Source organism: Pavona decussata, unplaced genomic scaffold (genome assembly GCF_977016875.1).
Source record: "Pavona decussata unplaced genomic scaffold, jaPavDecu1.1 SCAFFOLD_225, whole genome shotgun sequence".
Taxonomy (NCBI): domain Eukaryota; kingdom Metazoa; phylum Cnidaria; class Anthozoa; order Scleractinia; family Agariciidae; genus Pavona; species Pavona decussata.
The window spans coordinates 493,108-514,719 of NW_028145630.1; the positions used below are offsets into that span (position 1 = coordinate 493,108).

General features: G+C 41.7%; 1 protein-coding gene and 1 long non-coding RNA gene across 2 annotated transcripts in view; one reads left to right on the top strand and one right to left on the bottom strand.

The window, feature by feature from the left end:
- Positions 1-21,612, top strand: part of LOC146458925 (uncharacterized) — an 88,541-nt gene that overhangs the window by 61,083 nt on the left and 5,846 nt on the right. The gene's annotated exons all lie outside the window — the stretch shown is intronic.
- Positions 16,562-21,094, bottom strand: LOC146458932 (uncharacterized). The gene is made up of 2 exons (XM_085090110.1): positions 16,894-21,094; positions 16,562-16,806 (listed from the first exon to the last, which is right to left on the bottom strand). The coding sequence occupies exon 1, from the start codon at positions 21,016-21,018 to the stop codon at positions 16,990-16,992; it is 4,029 nt and encodes a 1,342-aa protein (XP_084946236.1). The 5' UTR covers positions 21,019-21,094; the 3' UTR covers positions 16,562-16,806; positions 16,894-16,989.

Below are 21,612 nucleotides of genomic sequence, written 5' to 3' on the forward strand. Positions count from 1 at the left end.
CAACCACTGAGTGCATTTCACCTTCATAGTATTAAATCATAACGGATGTCTAAGGTCTTTCGTTCGGTATGACTGTGCTTAAAGCCAAGTGCTTTGCACCTTCATCAGTTACCGTATTTTCTCGATTAAACGCCGCCGGCGTTTATTTAAAATTTGGCAGTTTTGACCTGGCGTTTTTTCGAGGCCGGCGTTTAATTCGGGTCCGGCGTTTATTAATGAAATGCGATTTTCTGCCATTTTTTACGTTGATTTATTATTACCGATCCTCGGAAACCTAGGGGCAGTTTGTCAGTGCTGGACAATTTCCCCCTGGATTACCCGAAGTTACAGTATTATGGTACCGTACATACGGCACGTATACCATGTTCCAATCAAGATTTGTATCACTAACAAACAGCACATAAACAATATATGAATGATGTAGGAGCAAGTACATGATTTGAGTACAAAGTTTTAAGTTTATAAACGGTAATGTCGCCAACGTCCTCCTCGTTTGTATCAGCCAATGTGTGCAAAATGATTATTTAAGTTTTAATTACATGCTAATACACGCCGGGACCCCGAACAAACGCCGGGGCCCCGATTAAACGCACCCGGCGTTTATTTAAAAATCGGCAGTTTTGACCCGGCGTTTATACGAAGCCGGCGTTTAATGGGGATCCGGCCTTTAATCGAGAAAATACGGTATGTTGTTTTTAAACAGGTATAAGCTGTCTAATTTGCAATACTTGTGCTTTAGTGTTTCTGCCAAGTGCTTTGCATTTTCATCACTTATGCTGTTTTCAGACAGGTCTAAGCTGTTTAATTTGCAATTCACATGCTTTAGTGCTTCAGCCAAGTGCTTTGCACCTACCTCAGTTATCATGTTTTCAGACAGGTCTAAGCTGTTTAATTTGCAATTCACATGCTTTAGTGCTTCAGCCAAGTGCTTTGCACCTATATCAATTATGTTGCACCCAGACAGGTCTAAGCTGTTTAGTTTGCAATTACCATGCATGAGTGCTTCAGCCAAGTGCTTTGCACCTACCTCAGTTATCATGTTTTTAGACAGGTCTAAGCTGTTTAATTTGCAATTCACATGCTTTAGTGCTTCAGCCAAGTGCTTTGCACCTACCTCAGTTATCATGTTTTCAGACAGGTCTAAGCTGTTTAATTTGCAATTCACATGCTTTAGTGCTTCAGCCAAGTGCTTTGCACCTATATCAATTATGTTGCACCCAGACAGGTCTAAGCTGTTTAGTTTGCAATTACCATGCATGAGTGCTTCAGCCAAGTGCTTTGCACCTACCTCAGTTATCATGTTTTTAGACAGGTCTAAGCTGTTTAATTTGCAATTCACATGTTTTAGTGCTTCTGCCAAGTGCTTTGCACCTTCATCAGTTATGTTGTTATTAGACAGCTCTAAGCTGTTTAATTTGCAATTCACGTGCTTTAGTGCTTCTGCCAAGTGCTTTGCACCTTCATCAGTTATGTTGTTATGAGGGATGATTAACTTCCTTACATGCAGTTGGCAATTAACATATCTGTCATCACCGTCAACCAAGAACTTGTGAATCTCTCTACAACCCAACGACCCAATGCTGTTTAGAGAGAAATTTATGCGTAATAGTTTTCCTGGTGCATTTCTAAGGACATACAACACAGCTGCACAGTCAGCAGGTCCTTGCAAATGATGATCAAAATTTATCGCATTGAAGTTTATCTCCGCTAGTTTGCTTTGTATGATAGAACAATGCTTTTCATCCAACTCGTACAAACACTTACATAAATTCAGGGCTAAAAGTTTGTCTTGTTCACTCTCGGCCGGCCAAAAGGTCGGTCTGCGTTGCTCTGAATCTAAACTCAGCTCCCATTCGCCTACTAGTATCACTTTCTCACATGTATCCTTGGGAAGAAGTTCGGTAAAAATGTCGCTGTTTTGCACTTTTCCTTCGGGATCAGGCTCGAGCAATCCGGCCACAAACTGCAGCACTACTGCCCATGTACCTTTATTGATGTGAACGGAAACAAATGTCCGCAAGTCGTCTTTTTTTGATAAAGTGTCTGTTACGTGCTTAGCAGCAAGAAATTCCTGAACAGTGAGATGGATGAAACAGAATTGCGTTCTGGCCGGTTTAAGGCCGGCTCGATAATTCGGCAGTTGATGGAGTAGTCCACAATTCTCTAGTCCCTGCACTTCCGTTGATTCGAAGATCAGTCTCCCGTTTTCTTGAAGCCCTCGAAAAGCAATTTCTCCCAGTCTCTCGAAATCACTTTTCGCTTTGGAAGGTAGCTCGTGAAATTTTCCCAGAATGAAGCTCTCATCATCATTGACAGTTGAAGCGTAGCGATATTTATCACTGTGCCTAAAGTCGCACGGCAATGCTGTATATCTCGGTAAGCTTCGTAGGTAATCTGGAACGGCCGAAACGTAGGAACATCCATAACAAGCAGTGACAAATGATAAAACAATTCACGGGGATATAGCACAAGGAGAAGAGGTTTATGTTTGTGCTAATGTGTTGCCATAAGTTAACCTTTTTCTCCTCCGCTGTTGACTCATTTGCACGGGCGTCGCCGTGATCACCTTTCGTAAACTTCTCCACATATTCTTTCACTTTCTCTGATGTAAATCCAAGAACTTCAACTACTCTATCAAAGTTTAAATGTTTAACGTTGGAGGCAGCAGTCGGTCGTGTCGTCGTTAAGACTGTGGCACCGGCGAGAAGTAATCCCGACGCTAGCTTGTTGTAGAGACAATGAAGAGGCATCTTTTCTTCCACATTGTTCCTGTAATCTGAGTGATCTTCAGTGGCGATGTGTGACCTTGTAGACATTTCGTCAATCCCATCAAAAATCAAAAGTACTTTGGTTGGGTTTTTAATGATATGGTCCCAGACTTCATCATCCACGCGTTCTACTGTTTCTGCCCGTGTCAACAACTCACGAAGATCGAGGTTTGTTTCCAATTTATTAAAGCGCCTGAATTTCAGGAGGAAGGCTACATCAAACTGCGTTTCTACATTTTGTTCATCTTTGAAAGCGCCACCAGATGCCCACTTTCGAAGAAGCTGAGTGCTCAGTATTGTCTTGCCAATGCCAGGACGACCTACAACGAGAATATTCTTGTTTTGAAGATCAATGATATCTTCTGGTCGTTCAAACCGAGCCTGATTCGCATCGGCAGGTTTAGGGTATACTCTAAGCTGTTCCCATCTGCTCCCTTCTATAGGAAACTTGTAGTTAGTTCTTCCTTCATAAATTTCCAAATTTACACAAATTTCGTCGATTTTAAGATCTTTAGGTTTTGGGCCCTGGCCTGGATCACGTAGAATAGGTTGTTTAAGATCCACAAGTCTCTCCGTGTATTTAATGACGTTTTCCTTCATGCTTTTTATGGATGCTTGTAGCTGTGATTCGTGTTGTTCATCCCGGTGCTCTTGTCGTTCTTGCGACCCTTGCTGAGGTTGGTGCTCTTGTTGTTCTTGCGGCCCTTGCTGAGGTTGGTGCTCTTGTTGTTCTTGTGGCTCTTGCTGAGATATACGTAACAGAAGAATTTGCTGCGGATTTTCTTCTTGCTGCTGCTCTTGCCGCGGTAAATGATCAGCAAAAAACTGCGAGTCTTCCATGAACTTTTTACCTTTTCTACTTCGTGATAAGATCCAGAAAAACTCCATTAATACTAAAAAGGCAAAAAGTCCATTAACCACAGCAACGGAAACAGTCCAGGAGGTTTTTTTACTTGCTCTCTGATTCTTACAGTCATAAGTTTGTGCTGAACTGTTGAGAGCACACTCAAAGTTTGAGGGAAAGTTACTTGGATAAAGGACTCGGGTTTGCAAGACGATGAAAAGGATTCTAAGAGCAAATCTGGTGACTAGTTGGCAAGAGTACGCGATAAAAAGTCGCCTCCTTCTACGTGGTTGGTTTCCGTTTTCAATCTGTTCTTCGGCATCTGAGCTGCGACGCTTGCTTGCTTCCAGTTGATTCACTGTCGACTTTATACGCACGGAGTAAATCGCAGACACAAGCGTATCCACAAAGAAGCTAAGAAGGACGAGCGCGTAAACAGGAAATCTGTTGTATTCCTTCTTGTATTGATCGAAACACTTTCTCTTGATGAGCTCCCTGTCATCTTCATCACAATATACATCCAAGTAGGATTCGCTGTTTTCCAGTAAACCAATACCCGCGGCCAGAATCGCTCCCGATAGAGTCCCAAGGCTAACTACTCCAAAACCGCATGTATTGAAGGTTTTTCGTGTCAGGAAATCCTTGAGACCTTGTTTCCATATTGCTTCCTTACTCTTTTTAATAATAAATGTCGACTGTCTAGCCAGTAAACCGCTTTCGAAATGAAGCGTGTCGGGGGCCTATTCTGATCACATGTTGCATTATCATACTCTTTGATCCAAAATAAAAAACATAAACTAAAACTAAAAATAAAAGAACGGTTGTTTGTACACTGACTATCAAAAAAGTGCAGCAGGAATAAAACGGCTTATTTATTTTTTTTGGCTAGAAAATTAAAAAATGAAGGGTATCTTATTTGGAAATGGAGTGACGATTCGAAAATAAACGACATTTAAAAAGTGCTCTTACATGCACCCAAACCCTTCTTCAATTTTGCATAACTAATTTATAATAATTAATCACCCAGACATCCACTATTTACTGCCAAAAGCATACTCCGCTTTAGCTCCTTTCCTGTACTGTTTTCATCAAGGCGTTTACCGTGATCATTTCTAGCAACACTAAACAGTCATTTTTCCTTCGGAAAAGAGTGCATGCAATCATTGATTGAGAAGGGTAGTGTCACCCATAATATGACAGAAGGCGAAAAAAAAAAAAAAACAAATTTATTTGTGTGTCAGTAATGCGCAGTAGAATCAGAGAAGTGATGTGAATTATAGCTAACGATGTCAGCCTACTTTGAAAAAAGCCTTCCAAGCAACTTAAGTTGTGGAAATTTGTCTCAGTCGTTTTCGTTTTCTTAATAATTCGCACAGAATTTGAAACATTTATAGCCTTAGGGGGGACGCTGTGAGAAAGTAATTAAACGCACCTACACAAATCAAATACACTGTAAAAGAAGTCATGCGACTAATCTACAGAACAATTCTTTTTTCGCTAGCCTCCAGTAAGTTCACAGATATTTCATTGCTCGTTTATGGTTCGGCTTTTGTCTTTTAGCATCTATGAAAGACACAGTAACAAACGTTAGAAACAAAACCAGGAAAACTAAATGGTTTATACTGCAATGGTCATACCACTTCGCGGTATGGTCAATACCTCACGCATGCGCACAACCACATCATTCGGGTAGTCGTAGCCATGGGCAGGCTAAAACGAGCGCATAATATTGACACAAAGGCATTCCTTTTTGTCTGGTCTCATTTTTAACTCATCAAACAAGATGCCTGCTATGCTGGCATTACGCGAGATGCTGGGGCTGATTCATTTATTCCAACTGTATGCTTCGCCGATTGATAAAACTATCCTTGCTAATGGAATAGTTTGAGTCACGACGATCGCGTTACCTTTTTTTCTTGTGTTACGCTACTCAGGGTTTCAAGGGAAATTGCGGGAATTCCATTGCGATAACGTAAGCTTCTCAATGACCTCTTTTCAGTCTCGCGTCGTGGTCTAAGACTGTCAAACAAAGCTTGATTCCTTCGCCAGGAATTTACCAATTTCCACCGTTTTAAATGTTGGGTGCTTCTTAGAAGTTATTCTTTCGATTTGCCGCTTCAAAATGGTGAAATTTCCGTTTGAAAACGGCACACTTGAGTCCAGATCATGTTAACAATATGGCGCCAAATTTAATTAATCTGTTTTTAATAAATAGATCAAATGATGCGTTGACGTCACACAGGTAGGGGTGAGTGGGTCCCCTCCCTCGCGATGTAAGCGACAAGAATGGATTTTGATTGGCCTGCTTCTGTTGAAGACAATCAGAACAATACACCCCGAGTAGGAGAGGGGTGAGTTTAATGAATAAACAAGATGCCTGCTATACTGGCATTACGCGTGATGCCCGGACTGATTCATTTATTCCAACTGTATGCTTCGCCGATTGATAAAACTATCCTTGCTAATGGAATAGTTTGAGTCACGACGATCGCGTTACGTTGTTCCCCTTGTGTTACGTTACTCAGGTTTTCAAGGGAAATTGCGGGAATTCCATTGCGATAACGTAAGCTTCTCAATGACCTCTTCTCTGTCTGCAGTCGTGGACTAAGACTGTCAAAGAAAGCACGATTCCTTCGCCAGGAACTCTCCAATTTCCACCGTTTTAGATGTCGAGTGCTTCTTAGAAGTTATTCTTTCGATTTACTGCTTCAAAATGGTGAAATTTCCGTTTGAAAACGGCACACTTGAGTCCAGAACATGTTAACAATATGGCTCCACAATTTAATGCAGTTTTAATGAAGAAATCAAATGATGCGTTGACGTCACACAGGTAAGGGTGAGTGGGTCCCCTCCCTAGCGATAAGAATGGATTTTGATTGGCCTGCCTTTGTTAAAGACAATCAGAACAATACATCCCGAGTAGGAGAGGGGTGAGTTTAATGAATAAATTAATGTACCGATTTGTAGCTACGAGGAAGAAAAAAAAAAAACAAGATGCCTGCTACACTGGCATTACGCGTGATGCTGGGGCTCATTCATTTATTCCAACTGTATGCTTCGCCGATTGATAAATCTATCCTTGCTAATGGAATAGTTTGAGTCACGACGATCGCGTTACCTTGTTTTCCTTGTGTTACGCGACTCAGACTTTCACCGGAAATGTGTGGAATTCCATAACGATAACGTAAGCTTCTCAATGACCTCTTTTTAGTCTCGCGTCGTTGTCAAGGACTGTCAAACAAAGCACGATTCCTTCGCCATGAACTCACCAATTTCTACCGTTTTAAATGTCGAGTGCTTCTTAGAAGTTATTCTTTTGATTTGCCGCTTCAAAATGGTGAAATTTCCGTTTGAAAACGGCACACTTGAGTCCAGAACATGTTATAAACAATATGGTGCCAAATTTAATCTGTTTTTAATAAATAGATCAAATGATGCGTTGACGTCACACAGGTAGGGGTGAGTGGGTCCCCTCCCTCGCGATGTAAGCGACAAGAATGGATTTTGATTGGCCTGCTTCTGTTGAAGACAATCAGAACAATACACCCCGAGTAGGAGAGGGGTGAGTTTAATGAATAAATTAATGTACCGATTTGAAGCTACGACGAAGAAAAAGAAATCGTCCCGTTTTTAGACACGGTATGCCCCCTCAGGGCATCCCGCGTAAAAAACAAGATGCCTGCTATACTGGCATTACGCGAGATGCTGGGGCTGATTCATTTATTCCAACTGTATGCTTCGCCGATTGATAAAACTATCCTTGCTAATGGAATAGTTTGAGTCACGACGATCGCGTTACGTTGTTTTCCGTGTGTTACGCGACTCAGACTATCAGCGGAAATTTGTCAAATTCCATTACGATAACGTAAGCTTCTCAATGACCTCTTTTCAGTCTCGCGTCGTGGTCTAAGACTGTCAAACAAAGCACGATTCCTTCACTAAGAACTCACCAATTTCCACCGTTTTACGTGTCGGGTACTTCTTAGAAGTTATTCTTTCGATTTACGGCTTCAAAATGGTGAAATTTCCCTTTGAAAACGGCACACTTGAGTCCAGAACATGTTAAAACAATATGGCGCGACTTAATCCGTCTTTAATAAATATATCAAATGATGCATTGACGTCACACAGGTAAGGGTGAGTGGGTCCCCTCCCTCGCGATATAAGCGACAAGAATGGATTTTGATTGGCCTGCTGTTGTTGAAGACAATCAGAACAATACATCCCGAGTAGGAGAGGGGAGAGTTTAATGAATAAATTAATGTACCGATTTGTAGCTACGAGGAAGAAAAAAAAAAAAAAAACAAGATGCCTGCTATACTGGCATTACGCGAGATGCTGGGGCTGATTCATTTATTCCAACTGTATGCTTCGCCGATTGATAAAACTATCCTTGCTAATGGAATAGTTTGAGTCACGACGATCGCGTTACGTTGTTTTCCGTGTGTTACGCGACTCAGACTATCAGCGGAAATTTGTCAAATTCCATTACGATAACGTAAGCTTCTCAATGACCTCTTTTTAGTCTCGCGTCGTGGTCAAGGACTGTCAAACAAAGCACGATTCCTTCGCCATGAACTCACTAATTTCCACCGTTTTAAATGTCGAGTGCTTCTTAGAAGTTATTCTTTCGATTTGCCGCTTCAAGATGGTGAAATGTCCGTTTGAAAACGGCACACTTGAGTCCAGAACATGATATAAACAATATCACGCCAAATGCATTTAATCCGTTTTTAATAAACAGATCAAATGATGCGTTGACGTCACACAGGTAGGGGTGAGTGGGTCCCCTCCCTCGCGATGTAAGCGACAAGAATGGATTTTGATTGGCCTACTTCTGTTGAAGACAATCAGAACAATACACCCCGAGTAGGAGAGGGGTGAGTTTAATGAATAAATTAATGTACCGATTTGAAGCTACGACGAAGAAAAAGAAATCGTCCCGTTTTTAGACACGGTATGCCCCCTCAGGGCATCCCGCGTAAAAAAGAAAAAAAAAAAAAAAAGAAATCGACCCGTTTTTAGACACGGTATGCCCCTTCAGGGCATCCCGCGTAACAAGATGCCTGCTATACTGGCATTACGCGTGATGCTGGGGCTGATTCATTTATTCCAACTGTATGCTTCGCCGATTGATAAAACTATCCTTGCTAATGGAATAGTTTGAGTCACGACGATCGCGTTACGTTGTTTTCCGTGTGTTACGCGACTCAGACTATCAGCGGAAATTTGTCAAATTTCATTACGATAACGTAAGGTTCTCAATGACCTCTTTTCTGTCTCGCGTCGTGACCTAAGACTGTCAAACAAAGCACGATTCCTTCACTAAGAACTCACCAATTTCCACCGTTTTACGTGTCGGGTGCTTCTTAGAAGTTATTCTTTCGATTTACCGCTTCAAAATGGTGAAATTTCCCTTTGAAAACGGCACACTTGAGTCCAGAACATGTTAAAACAATATGGCGCGACTTAATCCGTCTTTAATAAATATATCAAATGATGCATTGACGTCACACAGGTAAGGGTGAGTGGGTCCCCTCCCTCGCGATATAAGCGACAAGAATGGATTTTGATTGGCCTGCTGTTGTTGAAGACAATCAGAACAATACATCCCGAGTAGGAGAGGGGAGAGTTTAATGAATAAATTAATGTACCGATTTGTAGCTACGAGGAAGAAAAAAAAACAAGATGCCTGCTACACTGGCATTACGCGTGATGCTGGGGCTGATTCATTTATTCCAACTGTATGCTTTGCCGATTGATAAGACTATCCTTGCTAATGGAATAGTTTAAGTCACGACGATCGCGTTACGTTGTTTCCCTTGCGTTACGCGACTCAGACTATCACCGGAAATTTTAGCCTCCCACGCGGACGTTCTCAGGGCAGGAACGCGTGACGAACCCCCAAGAACGGCTACGGAAAATTTGTGAAATTCCATTACGATAACGTAAGCTTCTCAATGACCTCTTTTCAGTCTCGCGTCGTGGTCTAAGACTGTCAAACAAAGCACGATTCCTTCGCCAGGAACTCACCAATTTCCACCGTTTTACGTGTCGGGTGCTTCTTAGAAGTTATTCTTTCGATTTACCGCTTCAAAATGGTGAAATTTCCGTTTGAAAACGGCACACTTGAGTCCAGAACATGTTAAAACAATATGGCGCGACTATTTAATCCGTCATTAATAAATATATCAAATGATGCATTGACGTCACACAGGTAGGGCTGAGTAGGTCCCCTCCCTCACGATATAAGCGACAAGAATGGATTTTGATTGGCCTGCCTTTGTTGAAGACAATCAGAACAATACATCCCGAGTAGGAGAGGGGAGAGTTTAATGAATAAACAAGATGCCTGTTATACTGGCATTACGCGAGATGCTGGGGCTGATTCATTTATTCCAACTGTATGCTTCGCCGATTGATAAAACTATCCTTGCTAATGGAATAGTTTGAGTCACGACGATCGCGTTACGTTGTTTTCCGTGTGTTACGCGACTCAGACTATCAGCGGAAATTTGTGGAATTCCATTACGATAACGTAAGCTTCTCAATGACCTCTTTTCAGTCTCGCGTCGTGGTCTAAGACTGTCAAACAAAGCACGATTCCTTCACTAAGAACTCACCAATTTCCACCGTTTTACGTGTCGGGTGCTTCTTAGAAGTTATTCTTTCGATTTACGGCTTCAAAATGGTGAAATTTCCCTTTGAAAACGGCACACTTGAGTCCAGAACATGTTAAAACAATATGGCGCGACTTAATCCGTCTTTAATAAATATATCAAATGATGCATTGACGTCACACAGGTAGGGGTGAGTGGGTCCCCTCCCTCGCAATATAAGCGACAAGAATGGATTTTGATTGGCCTGCTTTTGTTGAAGACAATCAAAACAATACATCCCGAGTAGGAGAGGGGAGAGTTTAATGAATAAATTAATGTACCGATTTGTGTATACGACGAAGAAAAAAAAACAAGATGCCTGCTATACTGGCATTACGCGCGATGCTGGGGCTGATTCATTTATTCCAACTGTATGCTTCGCCGATTGATAAAACTATCCTTGCTAATGGAATAGTTTGAGTCACGACGATCGCGTTACGTTGTTTTCCGTGTGTTACGCGACTCAGACTATCAGCGGAAATTTGTCAAATTCCATTACGATAACGTAAGCTTCTCAATGACCTCTTTTCAGTCTCGCGTCGTGGTCTAAGACTGTCAAACAAAGCACGATTCCTTCACTAAGAACTCACCAATTTCCACCGTTTTACGTGTCGGGTGCTTCTTAGAAGTTATTCTTTCGATTTGCCGCTTCAAAATGGTGAAATTTCCCTTTGAAAACGGCACACTTGAGTCCAGAACATGTTAAAACAATATGGCGCGACTTAATCCGTCTTTAACAAGATGCCTGCTATACTGGCATTACGCGTGATGCTGGGGCTGATTCATTTATTCCAACTGTATGCTTCGCCGATTGATAAAACTATCCTTGCTGATGGAATGGTTTGAGTCACGACGATCGCGTAACGTTGTTTTCCTTGTGTTACGCGACTCAGACTTTCACCGGAAATGTGTGGAATTCCATTACGATAACGTAAGCTTCTCAATGACCTCTTTTTAGTCTCGCGTCGTGGCCAAGGACTGTCAAACAAAGCACGATTCCTTCGCCATGAACTCACTAATTTTCACCGTTTTAAATGTCGAGTGCTTCTTAGAAGTTATTCTTTCGATTTGCCGCTTCAAGATGGTGAAATGTCCGTTTGAAAACGGCACACTTGAGTCCAGAACATGTTATAAACAATATCACGCCAAATGCATTTAATCCGTTTTTAATAAACAGATCAAATGATGCGTTGACGTCACACAGGTAGGGGTGAGTGGGTCCCCTCCCTCGCGATGTAAGCGACAAGAATGGATTTTGATTGGCCTACTTCTGTTGAAGACAATCAGAACAATACACCCGAGTAGGAGAGGGGTGAGTTTAATGAACAAGATGCCTGCTTTACTGGCATTACGCGTGATGCTGGGGCTGATTCATTTTTTCCAACTGTATGCTTCGCCGATTGATAAAACTATCCTTGCTAATGGAATAGTTTGAGTCACGACGATCGCGTTACGTTGTTTTCCTTGTGTTACGCGACTCAGACTTTCACCGGAAATGTGTGGAATTCCATTACGATAACGTAAGCTTCTCAATGACCTCTTTTTAGTCTCGCGTCGTGGTCAAGGACTGTCAAACAAAGCACGATTCCTTCTCCATGAACTCACCAATTTCTACCGTTTTAAATGTCGAGTGCTTCTTAGAAGTTATTCTTTCGATTTGCCGCTTCAAGATGGTGAAATGTCCGTTTGAAAACGGCACACTTGAGTCCAGAACATGTTATAAACAATATGGCCCCAAATTTAATCCGTTTTTAATAAATAGATCAAATGATGCGTTGACGTCACACAGGTAGGGGTGAGTGGGTCCTCTCCCTCGCGATGTAAGCGACAAGAATGGATTTTGATTGGCCTGCTTCTGTTGAAGACAATCAGAACAATACACCCCGAGTAGGAGAGGGATGAGTTTAATGAATAAATTAATGTACCGATTTGAAGCTACGACGAAGAAAAAGAAATCGTCCCGTTTTTAGACACGGTATGCCCCCTCAGGGCATCCCGCGTAATAAATATATCAAATGATGCATTGACGTCACACAGGTAGGGGTGAGTGGGTCCCCTCCCTCGCAATATAAGCGACAAGAATGGATTTTGATTGGCCTGCTTTTGTTGAAGACAATCAAAACAATACATCCCGAGTAGGAGAGGGGAGAGTTTAATGAACAAGATGCCTGCTATACTGGCATTACGCGTGATGCTGGGGCTGATTCATTTATTCCAACTGTATGCTTCGCCGATTGATAAAACTATCCTTGCTAATGGAATAGTTTGAGTCACGATGATCGCGTTACGTTGTTTTCCGTGTGTTACGCGACTCAGACTATCAGCGGAAATTTGTCAAATTCCATTACGATAACGTAAGCTTCTCAATGACCTCTTTTCTGTCTCGCGTCGTGGGCTAAGACTGTCAAACAAAGCACGATTCCTTCACTAAGAACTCACCAATTTCCACCGTTTTACGTGTCGGGTGCTTCTTAGAAGTTATTCTTTCGATTTACCGCTTCAAAATGGTGAAATTTCCCTTTGAAAACGGCACACTTGAGTCCAGAACATGTTAAAACAATATGGCGCGACTTAATCCGTCTTTAATAAATATATCAAATGATGCATTGACGTCACACAGGTAGGGGTGAGTGGGTCCCCTCCCTCGCGATATAAGCGACAAGAATGTATTTTGATTGGCCTGCTGTTGTTGAAGACAATCAGAACAATACATCCCGAGTAGGAGAGGGGAGAGTTTAATGAATAAATTAATGTACCGATTTGTAACTACGACGAAGAAAAAAAAAAAGAAATCGACCCGTTTTTAGACACGGTATGCCCCCTCAGGGCATCCCGCGTAATAAATTAATGTACCGATTTGTGTATACGACGAAGAAAAAAAAAAAGAAATCGACCCGTTTTAAGACACGGTATGCCCCCTCAGGGCATCCCGCGTAAAAAAAGAAATCGACCCGTTTTAAGACACGGTATGCCCCCTCAGGGCATCCCGCGTAAAAAAAGAAAAAAAAGAAATCGACCCGTTTTTAGACACGGTATGCCCCCTAAGGGCATCCCGCGTAAAAAAAAAAGAAATCGACCCGTTTTTAGACACGGTATGCCCCTTCAGGGCATCCCGCGTAATTAATGTACCGATTTGTAGCTACGAGGAAGAAAAAAAAAAAGAAATCGACCCGTTTTTAGACACGGTATGCCCCCTCAGGGCATCCCGCGTAATAAGTGCACCCTCCTGGGTCTGGTCTGCGTCATTGATTCACAATCAAACGTGGCAGGGTTTGAGCTCTAATGCGAACACTCAAACATTGTATAGTGTATGTTCATGAATGCATGCCTTGAAATTAATTAAGTTGAGCTGAAAATAAACTGATCACAATGCGCGACAGGGAATTAAAAGGCAAACGTTTTAATTAAGCTAAAAATTACGAGATCTAGAGTTAATAATTTCGGACATGGAGTGTCAAAACATAGAAAAAGACAATTAAAAATTGTAGTTTACTTGAGTTTTAACTACACGTATGCGTTAATTAAGTCAAATCGTTCCAGTCAATAGGCATAGCTAATTTGTAATAATCATCCAGATCTCAACTATTTACTGTCAACAACATACTCTGTTCAGCTCCTTTTCTTTTTGGCTTTTACCGGGCGAAGATTTTTAGCAACATGAAAGAGTCCTTTCTTTCTTTGTTTTGTTTTGTTTTGTTTTTGACCCGAGATAAGTGTACGCAATCTTGGGGACTAGTTAGGTTGTTCGTGCGTCAGTAATGCAATTCTTTTTTCAGTTAAATTACTTAATTTAGTCTGTGCAGTGATATGTCTGATATGAATTATAACTAACGACATCGGGAAAGTTTGATAAATGCCTTAAACAACCTAGTAAAGCTATCGAGTTTCGTTCTGAATAATTTGTACGGAATTTGTAATTATTATGATTTGGCCTCAGGGTGAACGCTTTGATCAAGTAATATTCATATAATATTCAAAGATATTCATACGCCGTTTTTGACCATGCGCAAAAACAAGGTCTTATAAAGGGCTTTTGAAATCCACGCATTTTCCAGGGAGATAGTATTAGTGTTGGTGGCCTCTCTTCCCCCCCCCCCCCCCCCCCTCAGCTCCCAAATTTTTATTTTGGATTCCAACGGCCCTTCCTAAGTTCTGCTTTTCCCGTATAGTCATAAACGGCGCAAAAATACTTCTGTATTAGTAGGCACCGTCCTTAATGCCTGGTTTACACGTATGACGCAAGCATAAGCACAAGGATGTTTACACGTGCGATAAGCATAAGCATAAGGTTACATACGAAAGCACAATTTGCTGCCACCATTTTACAAAGGTAAAGCATGAGTAACTAGAATGTACGCTGACAATTTGTCACCGTTTTTCAGTTTCCTTTCCTTGCTCTTGTGCTTATGCTTGCGTCACCCCTGTTTACACGTACAACGCAACGACGCAAACACAAGTACAAGAACAAAAGAATGGAAATCGATGCATTCTCTTGTACTTGTGCTTATGCTTGCGTCGTTGCGTAGCCGTGACGTGTAAACGGTGACGACGCAAGCATAAGCACAAGCGCAACCACAAGGCGCTTATGCTTGCGTCGCACCAGTTTACACGTAGGTTTCTTGTGCTTATGCTTGTGCTTATGGTGATGCTTGCGTCGTTCATGTAGACCAGGCTTAAAGGATCAAGTTTTGTCATCAGAGTGGGACTATTAATCTAGCTTTGCATGATTCTTATTGACTCCTACACTTTTTTTTCTGTTGTCCATTTTGGATTTGACGCCTTGCAAGGTAGGTTTGAAATTACTGTGGAAATTACTGCTCTTAATAATTTACACTTAAACTGGCACAGGAAGACCATCAACTTGGTCTGAGGTAATGTTGGATTTTGTAATTCAAGAGGTTCACTCTCACATTAAATTGTGAGGAGTATGCGTCATTTGCAGCCCCCTAATCTCCGTGTGATTGTCGAGATGGCATGCATAAGCCGCCATCTTGGTTTCTAATGGCAAGTGCAACTCTGGGAGCTGACTCATCCCCAGTCGCCTCTCAGTCTCTCAGTCTTCGAGAGAAGAGCGGCCGAGGGGAGCGCGACTGGTTTATGCTCGCGCTCCGCTTCTCGCGTTCTGTCTCCAGCCTGCGATTCCTGCATCCAATAGAGACGAGTCAGAGCCTGCCGGGAAGACTGTCAAAACTACTGATTGGGGTGGAGTGGTTATAAGTCCCCCTGGGGTGGGGGGTGCCACTGGGACTCTGACACCCTTCCCCTATACCAGATCAAGTTCAGCCACATTTTACCACCCTATTCTAGACCAGATACCAAAAATCCCTCCCCTTACCTATACTTGAGTCTTAATTTTTATTTCTGGGGTTCTGTTCCATACTAAACTGTACTCAGTGACACCCTATTCAAGAGGAAAACTCTGATTTCTATTCCCTATCCCAGACTTAACTACGTGCAAAACATACCCTTAACAGCGGCACATAGAAGTAGGAGTACCTCCCCCCCCCCCCCCCCCGCGTCCCCACCACCAAGACCACCTCCTCCCTTACGTTGTAAGGAAGGTCATATACTTAACAATCACAATGAAAAATATAGGACTGTAATAGGTATATAAAGAGATCTACTTCTTGGTCGATACCGGTATGGACCACAGTGCTGTACTGTATTTTTGGCTCCTTTAATTGATTTCAAATAAAGAACAATATTAATAACGTTGTCCTAAAGCTGACTGAAGAGTGGGTGTGAAAGTAAAACACTTACAAGATAGATACTGACATGCAAAAGGCAAAGTAGTCTGCGCACAGTCTCTGTTTTGCTCGAGAATCCGCGAGGAAGAACATAAGCGTTCTTCTTCGCGGATTCTCGAGTAAAACAGAGACTGCTCACATTCTGAGCAGAGTTACTACTAAATGTACCACAAAACAGCAACCTTCATGTCACAAATTTATTCAAATCTAAAGACTTGAAACCCTGTGGCTCCTTTTACAGGAGTTAATCTCTACTTAATTACTAGTAACAGTTACAATTTTCGGTCATGCTGGTGATAAAACTGTTCTTGATGTTACAATCTTTGCTAAGATTTTCAAATCTGTAGTTTGCATATAGTATGCTTAAGTGCTTCAACAATTCAACAATGTAACTATTTCCCTTGACGCTTAGTTTGTTTAAAAGAAGGTTTACAGACCGTAATACGAGAGGTGCAAGACACGCTCGTATAGATGGATAAAGGCAGTTTGCGATTACCGTTCTTAAGTGCTTCAACCAAGTGCTTTTCACCTTCTTAGTCTAAAATCATAAAAGATGTCTAAGGTCTTTCGCTCGGAATTACGATGCTTGAGTGCTTCAGCCAAGTGTTTTCTACCTTCCTCAGTTATTTTTTCCAGAAAGATGTGTAAGATGTTTAGTTTGCATTCACTGTGCATAAGTGCTTCAGCCAAGTGCTTTACACCTTCATCAGCTATGTTGCACTGAGAGAGGTATAAGCTGTTTAGTTGGCAATTACAGTGCTTGAGTGCTTCAGCCAAGTGCTTTGCGCCTTCATCAGTTATGTCGCACCAGTTGAGGTCTACTCTGTTTAATTTGCAATCACCGTACTTGAGTGCTTCAGCCAAGTGCTTTGCACCTTCATCAGTTATGTTGTTTCAAAACATGTCTAAGCTGTTTAATTTGTAATTCACGTGCTTTAGTGCTTCAGCCAAGTGCTTTACGCCTTCATCAGTTATGTTGTTTCAAACATGTCTAAGCTGTTTAATTTGCAATTCACATGTTTTAGTGCTTCAGCCAAGTACTTTGCACCTTCATCAGTTATGTTGTACCCAGAGAAGTTTAAGATGTTTAGTTTGCAATTAACGTGCTTGAGTGCTTCAGCCATGTGCTTTGCACCTTCATCAGTTATGTTCCATTGCGACAGGTTTAAGCGGTTTAATTTACAATTTACATGCTTTAGTGCTTCAGCCAAGTGCTTTGCACCTTGATCAGTTATGTTGTTTGAAGACAGGTCTAAGCTGTTTAATTTGCAATTTACGTGCTTGAGTGCTTCAGCCAAGTGCTTTGCACCTTCATCAGTTATGTTGTTTCTCGACAGGTCTAAGCAGTTTAATTTGCAATTCACGTGCTTTAGTGCTTCAGCCAAGTGCTTTGCGCCTTCATCAGTTATGTTGTTTAGAGACAGGTCTAAGCTGTTTAATTTGCAATTCACGTGCTTTAGTGCTTCAGCCAAGTGCTTTGCACCTTCATCAGTTATGTTGTTTGTAGACAGGTCTAAGCTGTTTAATTTGCAATTCACGTGCTTGAGTGCTTCAGCCAAGTGCTTTGCAACTTCGTCAGTTATGTTGTTTGTAGACAGGTCTAAGCTGTTTAATTTGCAATTCACGTGCTTGAGTGCTTCAGCCAAGTGCTTTGCGCCTTCATCAGTTATCTCGATTGAAAGCAGGTTTAAGCTGTTTAATTTGCTTTTCACGTGCTTTAGTGCTTCAGCCAAGTGCTTTGCACCTTGATCAGTTATGTTGTTTGAAGACAGGTCTAACCTGTTTAATTTGCAATTCACGCGCTTGAGTGCTTCAGCCAAGTGCTTTGCACCTTGATCAGTTATGTTGGTTGAAGACAGGTTTAAGCTGTTTAATTTGCAATTCACGTGCTTGAGTGCTTCAGCCAAGTGCTTTGCACCTTTATCAGTTATGTTGTTTGAAGACAGGTCTAACCTGTTTAATTTGCAATTCACGTGCTTGAGTACTTTAGCCAAGTACTTTGTACCTTCATCAGTTATGTTGTTTGTAGACAGGTCTAACCTGTTTAATTTGCAATTCACGTGCTTGAGTGCTTCAGCCAAGTGCTTTACGCCTTCATCAGTTATGTTGTTACCAGACATGGTTAAGCTCGTTACATGCAGTTGGTAATTAACATTACTGTCATCACTGTCAACAAAGAATTTGTGAATCTCTCCACAACCCAACGGCCCAATGTTGTTGCCGGAATTGAACTTTATGCGTAATGGTTTTCCTGGTGCATTTCTAAGGACATATAAAACAGCTGCACAGTCAGCAGGTCCTTTCAAATGTTCACCAAAATCTATCGCATTGAAATCTATCTCCGCTAGTTTGCTTTGTATGATAGAACGATGCTTTTCATCAATCTCGTACAAACACTTACATAAGTTTAGTGCTAAAAGTTTGTCTTGTTCACTCTTGGCCGGCCAATAGGTCAGTGTGCGTTGCTCTGAATCTACCCTCAGCTCTCGTTCGATTTCTATCGGCCTCTCACATGTGTCCTTTGGAAGAAGTTCGGTAAAAATGTCGCTGTTTTGCACTTTTCCTTCGGGATCAGGCTCGAGCAATCCGGCCACAAACTGCAGCACTACTGCCCATGTACCTTCGTTGATGTGATCAGAAACAAATTTCCGCAAGTCATCGTTTTTTGACGAAGTGTCTGTTACATGCTTAGCAGCAAGAAATTCTTGCACAGTGAGATGGATGAAACAGAATTGCGTTCTGGCCGGTTTAAGGCCTGCTCGAGTGTTCGGTAATTGATGGAGTAGTCCGCAATTCTCTAGTCCCTCGACTTCCGTTGATTCGAAGATCAGTCTCCCTTTTTCTTGAAGCCCTCGAAAAGCGATTTCTCCCAGTCTCTCGAAATCCCTTTTCGCTTTGGAAGGCAGCTCGTGAAATTTTCCCAGAATGAACTTTTTATCATCATTGACAGTTGAAGCGGAGCGATGTTTATCACTGTGCCTAAAGTAAAACAGTCGAACGGCAATGCTGTATATCTCGGTAAGCTTCGTAGGTAATCTGGAACGGCCGAAACGTAAGAACATCCATAACAAGCAGTGACAAATGATAAAACAATTCACGGGGATATAGCACAAGGAGAAGAGGTTTATGTTTGTGCTGATGTGTTGCCATAAGTTATCCTTTTTCTCCTTTGCTGTTGACTTATTTGCACGGGCGTCGCCGTGATCACCTTTCGTAAACTTCTCCACATATTCTTTCACTTTCTCTGATGTAAATCCAAGAATTTCAACGACTCTATCAAAGTTTAAATGTTTAACGTTGGAGGCAGCAGTCGGTCGTGTCGTCGTTAAGACTGTGGCACCGGCGAGGAGTAATCCCGACGCTAGCTTGTTGTAGAGACAATGAAGAGGCATCTTTTCTTCCACACTGTTCTTGTAATCTAAATGATCTTCAGTCGCGATGTGTGACCTTGTAGACATTTCGTCAATCCCATCAAAAATCAAAAGTACTTTGGTTGGGTTTCTAATGATATTGTCCCAGACTTCATCACCCACGCATTCGACTGTTTCTGCTCGTGTCAACAACTCACGAAGATCGAGGTTTGTTTCCAATTTATTAAAGCGCCTGAATTTCAGGAGGAAGGCTACATCAAACCGCGTTTCTACATTTTGTTCATCATTGAAGGCGCCACCAGATGCCCGCTTTCGAAGAAGCTGAGTGCTCAGTATTGTTTTGCCAATGCCAGGACGACCTACAACGAGAATATTCTTGTTTTGAAGATCAATGATATCTTCTGTTCGTTCAAACCGAGCCTGATTCGCATCGGCGGGTTTAGGGTATACTCTGAGCTGTTCCCATCTGCTTCCATCTATAGGAAACTTGTAGTTAGTTCTTCCTTCATAAATTTCCAAATTTACACAAATTTCGTCGATTTTAAGATCTTTAGGTTTTGGGCTCTGGCCTGGATCACGTAGGATATGTTGTTTAAGATCTACAAGTTGCTCCGTGTATTTAATGACGTTTTCCTTCATGCTTTTTATGGATGATTGTAGTTGTGATTCGTGCTGATCGTCCCGGTGCTCTTTTTGTTCTTGCGCAACTTGCTGAGGTTTGTGCTCTTTTTGTTCTTGCGGCCCTTGGTGAGATTTGTTCTCTTTTTGTTTTTTCGGCCCTTGCTGAGGTTTGTGCTCTTGACGTTCTGGCGGCCCTTGCTGAGATATAAGTAAGAGAGGAATTTGCTGCGGATTTTCTTCTTGCTGCTGCTCTTGTCGCGGTAAATGATCAGCAAAAAACTGCGAGTCTTCCATGAACGTTTTACCTTTTCTACTTCGTGATAAGATCCAGAAAAGCTCCATTAATACCAGAGAGGCAAACGTTCCATTAACTATAGCCACGGAAACAGTCCAGAAGGTTTTGTTCCTTGCTCTCTGATTGCGACATTCGTAAGCTTGTGTTCGCGTAAAGTTTGCAAGTAGATAGGCTGAACTATTGCCTTCTCTTGCTAGAGAACACTCAAAGTTTGAGGGAAAGTTACTTGGATAAAGGACTAGAATTTGCAAGACGATAAAAAGAATTCCAAGAGCAATTCTGGTGACAAGTTGGCAACAGTACGCGATAAAAAGTCGCCGCCTTCTGCGTGGTTGGTTTCCGTTTTCAATCTGTCCTTCGGCATCTGAGCTGCGCCGATTGCTTACTTCCAGTTGATTCACTGTTGATTTTATGCACTGGGAGTAAATCACAGACACAATAGCAATCACAAAGAAGTTAGCAACGACGAAGCCGTAAACTGGAATACTGAATTTGTTGTATTCCTTCTGGTATTGATCGAAACACTTTCTCTCGATGAGGTCCTTGTCGACACTTTTCACATCGTCACAGTATACATCCAACTTCGATTCGCTGTTTTCAAAACCTGCAAAGATTCCTAACAGAATCGCTCCGAATAGAAACCAAACGATAACTACTCCAAAACCGAATTTGTTGAAGGTTTTTGGTGTCATCAAATCTTTTAGAGTTTCCATATTGCTTCCTTGCTCTTATCAAATGTCGACTGTCTAGCTAGCAAACCGCTTTCGAAATGAAGCGTGTCGGGGGCCTATTCTGATCACATGATTGCATTAGCATGCTCTTTGATCCAGAAATAAAAACAGGAATAAAAAGGCAAACTTAATAGTTTGCCTAGAAAATTGAAAATGAAGGGTATTTAATTTGAAAGTGGAGTGACAATTCGAAAATAAACGACATTTAAAAAGTCTTACACGCACCCAAACCTTTCTTCAATTTTGCATAGCTAATTTGTATATGTAATAGGACTACATGCTGTCCAATTTGGAAATAATTGGATGAGAAAAATTCCGAGGACTGCCAAATTGGACGAGGCCGTAGGCCGAGTCCAATTTGGCAGTCCGAGGAATTTGTTGAATCCATTTATTTCCAAATTGGACAAGCGTGTAGTCGTATTACCTATTAATTATATTGTGTATTATTTAAGGGTAAAAAATAATGCTGATTGTGTCAGGAATGTATTATTTCAAAATATCTTCGGTATCCAAATTAATAGTTAATTTGGATCGGTATCCAAATTAACAAATAATACAATGGTTGCTTGAATGGGA